This window comes from Seriola dumerili, unplaced genomic scaffold (assembly GCF_002260705.1).
Source record: "Seriola dumerili isolate Sdu_G_001 unplaced genomic scaffold, Sdu_1.0 BDQW01000110.1, whole genome shotgun sequence".
Taxonomy (NCBI): Eukaryota; Metazoa; Chordata; class Actinopteri; order Carangiformes; family Carangidae; genus Seriola; species Seriola dumerili.
The window spans coordinates 568,158-579,453 of NW_019174365.1; the positions used below are offsets into that span (position 1 = coordinate 568,158).

The 11,296-nt window shown below is 42.2% G+C and overlaps 2 protein-coding genes across 2 annotated transcripts; one reads left to right on the forward strand and one right to left on the reverse strand.

Annotated features, from left to right (window-relative positions):
* Positions 1–540: 540 nt before the first annotated feature.
* Positions 541–4,973, forward strand: LOC111223076 (cytospin-B-like). Its single transcript, XM_022747095.1, has 6 exons — positions 541–612; positions 1,765–3,350; positions 3,434–3,648; positions 3,855–4,062; positions 4,243–4,367; positions 4,448–4,973. Exons 2-6 carry the CDS (start codon positions 1,824–1,826, stop codon positions 4,494–4,496), a joined length of 2,124 nt encoding a protein of 707 aa, XP_022602816.1. The 5' UTR covers positions 541–612; positions 1,765–1,823; the 3' UTR covers positions 4,497–4,973.
* Positions 4,974–5,058: 85 nt separating this feature from the next.
* Positions 5,059–10,678, reverse strand: LOC111223077 (histone-binding protein RBBP4-like). Its single transcript, XM_022747096.1, has 12 exons — positions 10,380–10,678; positions 9,616–9,766; positions 9,366–9,511; positions 8,770–8,943; positions 8,521–8,636; positions 8,200–8,360; positions 7,926–8,052; positions 7,647–7,724; positions 7,232–7,308; positions 6,710–6,767; positions 6,490–6,600; positions 5,059–5,836 (listed from the first exon to the last, which is right to left on the reverse strand). The coding sequence occupies exons 1-12, from the start codon at positions 10,393–10,395 to the stop codon at positions 5,774–5,776; spliced, it is 1,278 nt and encodes a 425-aa protein (XP_022602817.1). The 5' UTR covers positions 10,396–10,678; the 3' UTR covers positions 5,059–5,773.
* Between the last annotated feature and the right edge of the window lie 618 nt (positions 10,679–11,296).

Consider the following 11,296-nt stretch of genomic DNA (forward strand, 5'->3'; position numbering starts at 1 on the left):
TATCGGTTCTACTGATGCAAAATAAGATGATTTTACCGAGCTTTTCTTGAAACTACTGAGACATCAAGACAGCGAGTGATTTAATTTCCCTGTCCAACGCAGGTTTACCTTCAGTATGATACCAGCTTACTGCCATGTATTTAAATAAAGCTGATTACTCCAATGGCTCAAGGAAATAAAATTTCCGACTAAGTTCTGACACTAAAAATCATGTCTCTTACAAATGCACTGTTAAACAAACTAGTCTTAAAAAAGATATGGCTGCCAGGTGTTCGGTCTAATCCTTAGAGGTCCATTTTGGCAAATCCTTTATCTCTCTTGAGTTGAAACAGCCTGCCGTGGCTCCTCTCTCTCCCTGCCCAGTGTTTATTAATAAACCTAAACAGATTCGAGGTAGTCATGGTCACACATAGCAGCACAGTGACAGAGAGAGGAGGAGACTGGGTCAACTGTCTATACCCCCCTTCTTCTCTCAGTTCATCTGCACACTACATTGCTCCCGCTCATTCTTTGCTGCTCACTTTGCTTTGTCGTTTGAACCACAACTCCTACAACAAATTCATCCTGATGATACAGCACAAGTACAAAGGAAACTGGGATATATGCTGAGAGGTAAGTTCACTTATAATTGACTGCGGCATATGGTTTGTGTTAATGATTCTGATAAAATTTGAATGAAAACACTAACACTAACCATGTATGTAGCTCCTAGCTTTCAAGCAATGAACTGTATAACTAAAGCAATTCAAAAACTAAAAACTAAAGACATGTCAGATGTAGCATAAAATAATTTTTTCAAATGTTGTTATTGTTTAGTTGAAGGAGAAAAGTTTGTTTAGAATGGTCAGCAAATGTAGGCCAGTGCTGTTGGGGTGGTGGGGTCTAAAGGAATGTGCCTCATGCCCACGCCTGTCCTGCAGCGGGACAGCTGGTCACTCTCATGTCCTTCCAAAAGTTTTGATCACCCATGCACAACAAAGTCCAGTCCTTAGGCACTGGCGACACTTAAAAGAAAAAGACAGAAGGTAGTTGTGGTTGCTGTAGGTTTTAGTACATTATTCGTATCATTGGATCTAGCTTAACACAACAGCTGAAGCTGCATCTGGAATTTCGAGGGAGGAGGTTCTGGCCAGGAAATAAAAACTGTCAAATAAATGTCACACTTGTCTTCCATGGACTGTCTACATTACAAATCTCTCTGTGATGACACTATTGGGTCAATTTGATCAATTTACTCTCTGGGAGTCTCTTGCCAGTCTTGGCAAACACCTCAAGGGGTGAAATTACAGCCACATTATTCACCAGGGGAGAGTGCAGATGCCCATCCATCGGCACAATGACATGTTATGATAATCTGTTCTCTAATGTAATCTGTGTAATGCCACTCGTTCGAGCTTCAGACATAAACCGTTTGTAGGTGTTTATATTAGTGGTGTTGCAGTTTTCATTTGAATGCATAAGTAGATTTGTTTGAGGTGTGTCTGAGTATGCAGTGCCCAGGGCATCTAGCCTAAGGGGACAGCTGCTGGTGGCATACTTTCTGCTAAACTGTACCCTTGCTCTGTTCTACATGCCCACATGTGACAATGACATCAACATAGTTTACACAGAAGGCTGGCCAACATATTAACTCAACTCCTCTGTCGACATATCAGTGCAGGCAAGGCCTAGTATCTGTGACATGCAGCATGAGTGCCAACAACTACAGCTATCATGCTTGATATGCATCAGCTTGGCTAATTATATTAATTTGCTTTGGTCAAGGGATGAGACGGTTTTGAAGGAGATCATCTATGTCCAAAGAGGGTAATTAGGCTAAACCAATGGAGGACATGGACGCCAGCGCTTCATCTACTGGGTTCGAGCCTCTCTTCATCAAAGAAGAGGATGGGGAGCCAGACAGAACCTTCATGGAACAAGGGGAGTGCAACACGGCACAATCTGGACTCACCTTCACAGGAACACAGCTGAATCCATCAGCCTTAATGAAGCCATACTTACAGGAGATGGATGACTTACTGAAGAGCTGTGAGGAACTTACTGGTATTCCCTTTGGCTCTCGCTTCTCAGAAGGTTACACAGAAACAAGCATGAGCGAATCAATTCTTGGTCAGAGCAAAGAGGAAGTTACAATGGAGAGCTACAGAGAAACAAGTATGTCTCCCCAACCATATCTTTCCACAAGCTACATTGACACACAAATGGATGGGGCCAGAGCAGAAGACCAGCCAGCACAAGGGCAGCTGCAAGGCTTGGGCACCATCATCAACAGGTGTGGAGTGACCACCGAAGTTTCTCGCCAGACAGAAATGCCTATCACTTCAGCAGGCACCAAACTGAGTGAAACTATGGTGGAGTATGAGGGCCAGCTGCTGGGAATGTTGGCCATGCTGGAGAATTGTATGGAAGAGGCTGGGATGGACTTTGAGCCACAAGACTGGGCTACAGATGCAGGCCATGAATATGTGCACATCAGTAAGAATCCTAATAGGGGCACAACACTGGTCCCCATTCAGCAAGAGAGGCCAGTGAAGTTGGAGACCCAGCCAATGCAATTAGAATCCTGGGCTGCTCAACATGCAGAGGGAGATAAAGTTTCCAAGGACAGCAGAAATGGCGTGACGGTAGGTTCAGCAACAAATAGAAGTCAGCAGAATCCTTTGCTTGGCTGCGACACCATGGGTGGCATTTCAATGGAAACACTGGAAAGGTCAGGGAAAACAGTTCAGGGGGTTCTTAATCCGCAGTTCAGGTTTTCACAGCCATCAGAGCCATTAGATAGTAATGAAAATGATCCAATGTACTGTGAAGGGACAAAGACAGGCTCAGAAACAAATGAAGACATAACTGGGACTGAGGTAGATGACACCGAAATGCCAGCTGAAGAGTCCACTGATCTGAAATCTGGGATGAATGAATTAGGAGATTTGGGGTCTCAGATGGAGGAGTGCATAGAGGAAGTACAGCAGTTAGAGAAGAGGAGGAAGGAGCTGTTGAGAGAAGTGCTTCAGTTGAGAGGGAATAAAAACAGAGAGGAGGCAGAGGGGAGCAATAAGGAGGAAGAAGTGACAGAAGAGCAAATTGCCACCAAAGTGGCAGAGCTGATGACTATACTAAAGAGTGAGGAAGAGGGGAGAAGGGAGGAGAGGAAAAGAGAGACACAGAGCCTCAGGGAGGAGAGAGCAGAGGAGGAGAGGAGGTTGTGGAAGGTCAACCTGGAGAGACAGGGGCTGCAAGAGGAGTTCAGAAAGCTGAAAATGAGGCTCTTCGTCACAGCCAGGGACTGTACCCACAGTCAGGCCTCCCTGAACAACCAGCGCCGCGAGACGGAGCTGCTGAGGAGAGAAGAGGTAAGACAATCTTCAACCAGAGTCTTCATGTGTGCATTGTATTTCCAGGAAAACCCCAACATAACTTTATTTCCATGCTGCAGGAGAAGCTCCAGTCTCTGCTACTTCAGCTGACAGAGGAGGGCTGCCAGCTCAGGTCAGCCCAGCAACAACAGGTCTTAGAACTACGAGCAGAGCTTCATGCCCAGGCCTCCAGTAAGACCTCCAACACCCAGGAGGATCTTACCGAGTGCAGGAGGCATTCCTGTGGGGACATCCAGCAGTATTTGCAGGGTGGACTGAGAGCCCTGGAGGATAGGTGCCTCTGTTTTCACTCTTAACACAATTAGCATTTAGAGGCTGATTATACTATATTTTATAGTACCTACCTCTTCTCTATATTAATCTGAAAGTATAATGTGTACTGTTTTCAATTTGGCTCCCTGCAATTGACCACAGGGAATTTGTTGCTCATATTTCAGTTTTGGGTAGAAACTCATTAAAATCAATGGTTGCCTTGGCCAGGTATGAACCCATTTTGCTGGCGTTGCTGAAGAGGAGAGACGCAACAGCTGGAGCGCTGGTGAAAGCTAAAGAGCAGGCCCAGGAGCTGAGAGCCCAGCTGGGACCCCTTAGGGAGGAGATCCAAAAGCTGAAGCTCCAGAGGGCTTGTTTGGAGGAGAAACTCAAACTAATCCACATCCATCGGAGAGAGGATGTGGGGCAGTACAAGGTGAGCAAAATGATGTGGAGAGGGGTGTTTAAAATGGGGAAGATGAAAAGATAACCAAACATTTAAGGCAGAATCAGCTGTCTGGGAGCGCTTGTGGTGCAGACAAACTATCCTTTAATTGTACATATTAAAAGTGGTGTAACTTGATACTTAAAGGACTTAAGTTTTCTACCATTACAGGAGACAGTGTACTGTCTGGAGGAGAGCAGCAGAGAACTGAAGACTGAGTTAAAGATTCAGAAGAAAAAAACCAAAGAGACAGAAGAGTTGAGAGAGAGCCTAACCAAACAACTCCTCTTTTACAGGTAAGATATGTTGATCTATTCTGCATCATACTTTTAAAACCCTACAGGGAAGCACTCTAATCAAATCATTCCTCTTACAGGGCTGCCATTGAGGACCATAACAAGTGTAACCATGAGGAGAAAACGTGATTGTTTTTTTTTTTAATCAAGAACATACCCGCGAACATAGTTCCGTGACTTAATAACAAAACTGATCATTTCTTATCTGCAACATAGTGAACACCAAGGTTCTATTAATGCACTTTACACATATTAAGAGACATGCTGTTGTTAAAACAAATAAAACTAAGATTGACCGAGTTTGTCCAGAACAGTCTGTAAAGATGAACCAGACTGCTGCTTGTAGAAAGGTTTTTGTTATGAATAAAAGCTTTACGGTTTGTCCAACCTGAGTGCGACTGATGAGTTAATGTCTGACTCTGAAGAGAAGAGAGGGGTTCATGTACTTATATGGGCAACATGGCTGAAGAACTAAACAGTGGGACACAGAGTTATAGAGTGAGAGTAAGATCAGAAGACAGGAGTGCACCAAGACGTCACAGCAGACACATGAAAAGGTCTGAGCAAAGTCTGATGAGGCATAACCAACTGTTTCACTGAAAGGATTATTTAGGTTTGTTTAAAAATACTTCTAGGCTTAGCAAGACACTGATGCTATTCAGAGGCATTGACATCAAGTGCACCCAAAGACTAATGAAAGACAGTTTTATTAAGAAATGCACTAACAATTTAACTGTACAAATGCAAAATCTCAAAACATAGAAAAATGTATTTCACAACGACAAAAATGATTAGTAAATTATTTAATTCCTTTAAACGAGTAATGTAATGTTAAGGTGACTGGACATGGGAAAACAACTGGACAATTCAAACACAGATTCAGAAACAGCTGGTGTGGAAATCGGAGTTCAGAACAATTCAGTGGTGACCAAACTGACTCATTATTTGCCTTTTACATTAAACATGACATTCTCTACACTTTTAACATGTGTGGAGGGAGCTGTGTGTGTACACAACAGCAGGTTACTGTGAATAAGCATTTTTCTTGGGCTCTCAGTATGATCGCCCCCTTGTGTTGTAGAAAAGCTTTTTTGAAAAAGCATTGGCTAAAACATTTCAGTGTATAAGGGAAAGCCAATTTGGTTACAAAAATATACCTTTTATATGAAGTGCAAATAACATGGCTGAGGCAATAAATCACTGAATAAAAGGAGGTCTTCACTTTGAATATTCCAAACACGACCAGGGCTGTACATGCTTACTCTCTTTCCTGTATTTACAGTGATTTGTGACATATTGTGTCCCACCAGTAAAGTAGAGCAGGATGGGAAGAAGTAGCTGCATGGATCTTCTGAAGTGGCAGTTTGTGATGAGGTTATAGGTTAAGACAAATGTGGGTAAATGTGTTACGCTGTGGCTTCAGGGTCTGTTGCACCCTCAGGATCTTCATCATTGTAGATGTTCTCAGCCTACAAGGAGAATCAGTGTGTCAGTCATTCAGACAAACTGTCAAGTTATTAAACATTATGAGTCAGTGCATTATTGGATTCAAGGACAACCAGAAAAAGATGAACTCTCAGGCTTTCAAAGCACCAAAGTTTATCTATTAAAACACTACTACATACTTGACTGCAAGCTTTCCTTATATTTATGACAATTTAGTGTTAAAGGAAATACATTATACAATATTACAAAGGGAACAAAGTAAGCACACACCGTGGTTAGTACACTTAAAATACTCACCATTTCTCTTTTCTGTCTTGTCACTTTGCCCTGACTGAATCCCTCCAACATAAAATCAAAAATCGATCTTGACTGAGATTTTCTCTTTGTAGTTGTTAGCTGAAATTTCAGGAGCATCCCATCATGCGACTTATTCCTACAAATTCACTGTTGATTGCTCTGATCCACCATGTTATAGCTTCTTTAGAGACATGGTATCCTGAGAGCAGTCGCCTCTGCTGTTTGTGACCTTAAAATGTTCCTGCAAAGTTATGATTTTGCATGTTGTCTTTGAGATAAAATAATTCCCTATAAGACAATATAATACAAAAAAAGAATCATGTTCTCTACCTGTCCTCAGCTAACATGTGTTAGTAAAATGGGCACTCAGCTGTCTTACCATTTGCCAGACTTGCATAATGTTGTCTTCAGACACAGAGCAAATCACCCAGGGCTCATTGGGGTTCCAGGAGAAGTCTGAGATCTTGGCTGTGTGTCCTCCATGGATAAACTGGTACACAAAAGAAAAACCACTATCATCATTATTATGATACACGATGATGTTACCAATTAGAGTGAAACTCAACCGCCGAAGATTAGGAGACTTCATTGCGACTCACCAGTAGCTCAGGAGGACCATCCTCAGCATCTTCTGGGGACTGCTCCTCTCCGATTTTACTACAAAAAACAGACAGAAGAGTTAAAGTTCTGAATCATGTTATAGAACAACTAGATCCTATGTCAGCTAGATGAAGCTGCAACTGTGTCATGATTCAAATGTCCACTAGGAGTGTTTTTGAAGTGAATGTCTTCAAGTAAGTCTGCTCTACAGGAGCTATATTTCCAGTGACTATGATGACAGTTCAACAGCACACCAACTCATCTTTAAATTGTATCTGTATCCCCTGGAAAAGGTTAATTAGCTGAGGAAAAACCAGAGCATTGCTCTGGAAAAAATCAACCTGACATGTAAAGAGCACAGAGCTGAGAAGAGCCACATCTGAGACCTGGGCAAGAAGCTTTGTTCGCAGACCAGTGGACATTACCACACTGACTAAAATGGCAGGGGATCACCACAATGGAGCCACTACGAGACATTGCCACATTCAGTGGACATAAAGGGTAGATGTGAAGTTGTTTACCTGAGATCCCAGACATTGAGGCGACGGTCTGTTCCACTGGATGCCAGTATAGTTTCATTATGAGGTGACCACTGAACCTGGAACAGCCAGTCAGACAACTCAAATTAGGTCAACCTGAGCAGCAACACAGACGTATAAAACTGAAACTCTCATCACAAGCATTTGTCAGGAACATTTATCTCAGAGTTCATATTTGCTTAGCAAGTGTTGATGCTTCTTACTCATTAACCTTTTGACTCATACATCAGGGATTCTTCAAAGCACCAGGAAACAATTTTGTCTGAGATTACTATTTATAAATTCAACATTGCAATTTAATTTCTTCCAAAGTCTTTTCGCTGACTATACAGATTTGAATACAAGATATCCTGCTATTCTTATTTTGAGAAAATGTCACGAGTGATAAATATTTTACCTGGAAGATCTCATCCTTGTGTGACTCAAAGGAATGCAGCTTCAGTTTCAGGTTTCTCAAATCCCAAAGAGCCACAGTCTGTGAGTGGGAGAGAGATATTACACATACCTGCCAGATTTTCTTCATGTCTGTGATAACATGGCAGTTTCAAAATAGCAACAATGTTGTCATTATTCATTTAGTCAAAGAGCTATAAGATGCACATCTGACAGAATTAAACTTCATACTATCAATGAAACTAAAGAGCGACAATTAAGATGAGGTGGACTGTTGCATCACCTTGTCTGCAGAGCCAGTGGCAAGGATGAACTCGCTGTAAGGGTTAAATGACAAGCAGTTGACCTCTGCAGTGTGGGCATCTACTGCATGGCTGGGTTTGGAGGTGTTGTTTGAACGAGTGTCCCAACTGATATGAAGAAAGGCAGGGTGATCGTCATTCATTTGTATTATTTTAAAAAATGATAAACATCGATGGACTGTGCAACACTGCCTAACTTTTCAGGTGAACTGCTTCACCAGCCTGTCAGATCTGACTCATTATGAAGCTACTTACATCATGAGCTTCTGGTCATCTGCTACAGATCCAAAGAGTGACTCATGAAGCAAGTGCCAAGAGACGTCTTCCACCACAGCAGTATGACCGGTGAAGATCGTCTTTGCATCAACTATTTTCCCCTCCTTTGGCACAGCACTTATATCCCACAGACAGATCGTCTACAGATTAAGGAAAGATGAGAGGTAAAAACCACATCAATACTTCACATCCCATGTTTGAACACTTCTTAAAATTTGAAATAATAACTCAATAAAAAACAAAATATGTGAAGATGTCTGATGATGGTTCTAAACCATGAAACTTTAATTTTCCTCTTACATGGTCATCTGACGCACTAAGCAGACAGCCAGACAGATTTGCATTCCAGGATAGACCATAGCCCTCTTTCTGATGACCTCTGAGTCGCAGATCAGGGCGGCACTCTCCATTAACATCTATGGACAACAAAATGAATGCACACTGTTATCATTTCCCAGCATAAAAAAAACATATACACAGTAATGAGGTGTTAGTCATGTTCAACAACATGCAAACTTTAGCAGTGTCTGTACTCTGTGATCTATGTACCTGGCTTGGAAGGATGCTTGGTGTAGTCAAACACAAGCACGTCTGAGGTGGGGGTCTTAGTGGCAATGATGCAGGGATTCTGTGGCATGTAGCGGGCACGGTTGACCTCTCCTTCATGGTTAATCTTGATTTCTATCTCGATCTTGCCACTCACTGAGCCAAAGCCTCCAAACTCTGCAGCAACATACAAAGATACAATATGAGACAGTGAACTTAAAAAATGTACAATTCACCTATAACACCAGAGCACTAATTCCCGTTGTTACTCATAAGCTGTGGGAAACAAGTTGTGTAAGGATTCTGGCGTTATCTGAAGAAATCCAATAATAAAGATGATTGAGCCCAACTTAAGTTACAGATCCTGAGGGGTCTGCCACTTGATTTATAGTGTGTTATAAAAAACTGAACAACTGTTACCTTTTCATTAAACAGCTTCTCTTCCATTATACAGTATAGCTATCATACTAGTGTTTGAGATACCTGTCTCTTTAAAACATCCACTTACTAAACACAGACACTTAATAGAAATATACATGAAAAGTCTGCCTTTCTGACTATGTACACTTATTAAGCATGTGACTGTAAAGTTCTCCAACCTCCTTTTTCACTGTCATAATGTGAGGCGTCAAACTGGGCATCATCATTGGGCAGCTGGACACTAGCAATGACTAGGTGATTCTGCTCATCAGATGTATGAGTGCCCAGCACCAGTCTGTGTACACTGTAATCCTTCCCCTCTGGCCTGTAAGGAGAAAAAAGTTTGGTCATTAACATCATTATCACTTATTGAAAGAAGACTTGTTGGTATACACACATGTATGAGATTACAACTGGCCCAGTGTGTACCTGGAGACATCAGGCAGCCACTGAGCAGTGAGGCTGGGCCACTCTAAAGCATGGGTCATAACCAGGTCATAGAGGAAGGGGGTGTTTTTCTTCCAGATCTTGTACTCCTCATTAATTACTCTCTCCTCCACTGCATCGTCAAATGCACCAGCTATAGTGGACAGAGAGTGACAACAGAACCATTGATGAATGATTGGTACTTCCACATTTCATTTAATTGCTAAAAATACTTGCAATCTATGTCTATAGCTTTCAGTGGCTAACGGTGTCAGTTTAATATTAAGGAAGTTGACGGTGTATCTCTGCGATAATCAAGACGTTACTGATAGCTAAAGCTATGGGGTTCAACAAGAGCTGTTTACAGTTGTCTTTGTAGTAGACCAATGAATCGACTAGTGTCCAGTATGTAGGCATGTTTGAAGTAACAACCTAACCTGGCTATCATGTGTATAGTCTTGCTACATGGTTAGCATACCTATTATAACTTAAAAGAGTGTGGTATTGCACCGTCAGTTGCTACCAGTATATAATAGCTAACGTCACTGTTGGCTAACAAATAACGCGAAAACTCGAAATGAAAACCGAAACCGCGGCTGTTACAGCTCACACAATGGCGGTTTTACGCGGCTTAGGTTGTGAATGTGAAAGGTTAATTCTGGAGCTATAGCAGCTAACTGCTACTTAAGCTAGCCGTATAGCTAGCTTAATACATGTCCGATAACAGCGATATTTGTCGCAGACAACATTGAAACCCTTCATTTTACCTTCCTTGTCCGCCATTGCAGGTATCTTAAGTAGTTGATGGACGACAGTGACTTCAGGTTAGTTGATACTTGGAGTCAAAGAGCCTTGTCGCAGGTCCCCTGTGGTGTGCCAGCAAACCCCAGTGCCGTTTAAAGCACAGTGAACGAAGCTAAGCTAACGGCTAACTGAGGACTGGGGGAGACGTGGGTGCATTCGCGCGCTCAATACAAGTGAGAGAAACGTCTTTCCGCCAATCACAGCGCAGTAACTGTGCTCGTGCTGACCATAGACTGCATACAACAATGGACGTCTCCGGGGTTGAAAAGTGAAGCCAATGCGGAAGTGCCTTAATGTGCAATACCACCGAGAGCTGCTGGGGGGGTGGCTCCAATAAACTCAAGACACTATTATTCAAAAAACTTCTCTCATGAAATACTCAGTAAACATTTTTTTTCACAACTCATTATGGTATGCTGGGTCAAATCCACACCTCTCGTTCAGTGTACTGGTGGTCCATCTGAAATAATCATCTAATTAATTAGATATTAGGCCATAAAAACTGGTACTTTTGGGGGCGTGTCTGTATGATTGACATGCCTGGTCTGCAATGATTGATAAACTGACGAGGCAGGCCAGGAGGAGAGCTCAGGAGGAGAGCTCGAGTCGCGTGCGCATCGTATTGAAACAGTTGTTAAATTTCTATTATTTTCTCAATATCTGTCGGTGTAGGAGGAATTTTGCACTAACAGTTTTTTCTGTTAGTTATTTAGTTTTAGTGAGTTTTCAGTTCACATTAATTATGACTCATTCTTCGGAACTAACAGACTGGAGGGATGCTGATACACAGTTTTTTCGGTAAGTAAATGTTTATTATCTGAACGTCCTACGGTTTTAATGTGTATGCACCCTAAAATGGAGTGCGTTTTTTCCCTACGTG

Excerpts from the sequence above, each read along its gene's own strand:
- LOC111223076 (XM_022747095.1), top strand. The coding sequence starts at position 1,824 with ATGGAGGACATGGACGCCAGCGCTTCATCTACTGGGTTCGAGCCTCTC. Across the intron at positions 4,063-4,242 it reads AGGATGTGGGGCAGTACAAG|GAGACAGTGTACTGTCTGGA; the intron begins GTGAGCAAAATG and ends CTACCATTACAG. Across the intron at positions 4,368-4,447 it reads AAACAACTCCTCTTTTACAG|GGCTGCCATTGAGGACCATA; the intron begins GTAAGATATGTT and ends TTCCTCTTACAG.
- LOC111223077 (XM_022747096.1), bottom strand. Across the intron at positions 8,361-8,520 it reads TTAGTGCGTCAGATGACCAT|ACGATCTGTCTGTGGGATAT; the intron begins GTAAGAGGAAAA and ends CTTAATCTGTAG. Across the intron at positions 6,601-6,709 it reads ATGGTCCTCCTGAGCTACTG|TTTATCCATGGAGGACACAC; the intron begins GTGAGTCGCAAT and ends TTTGTGTACCAG.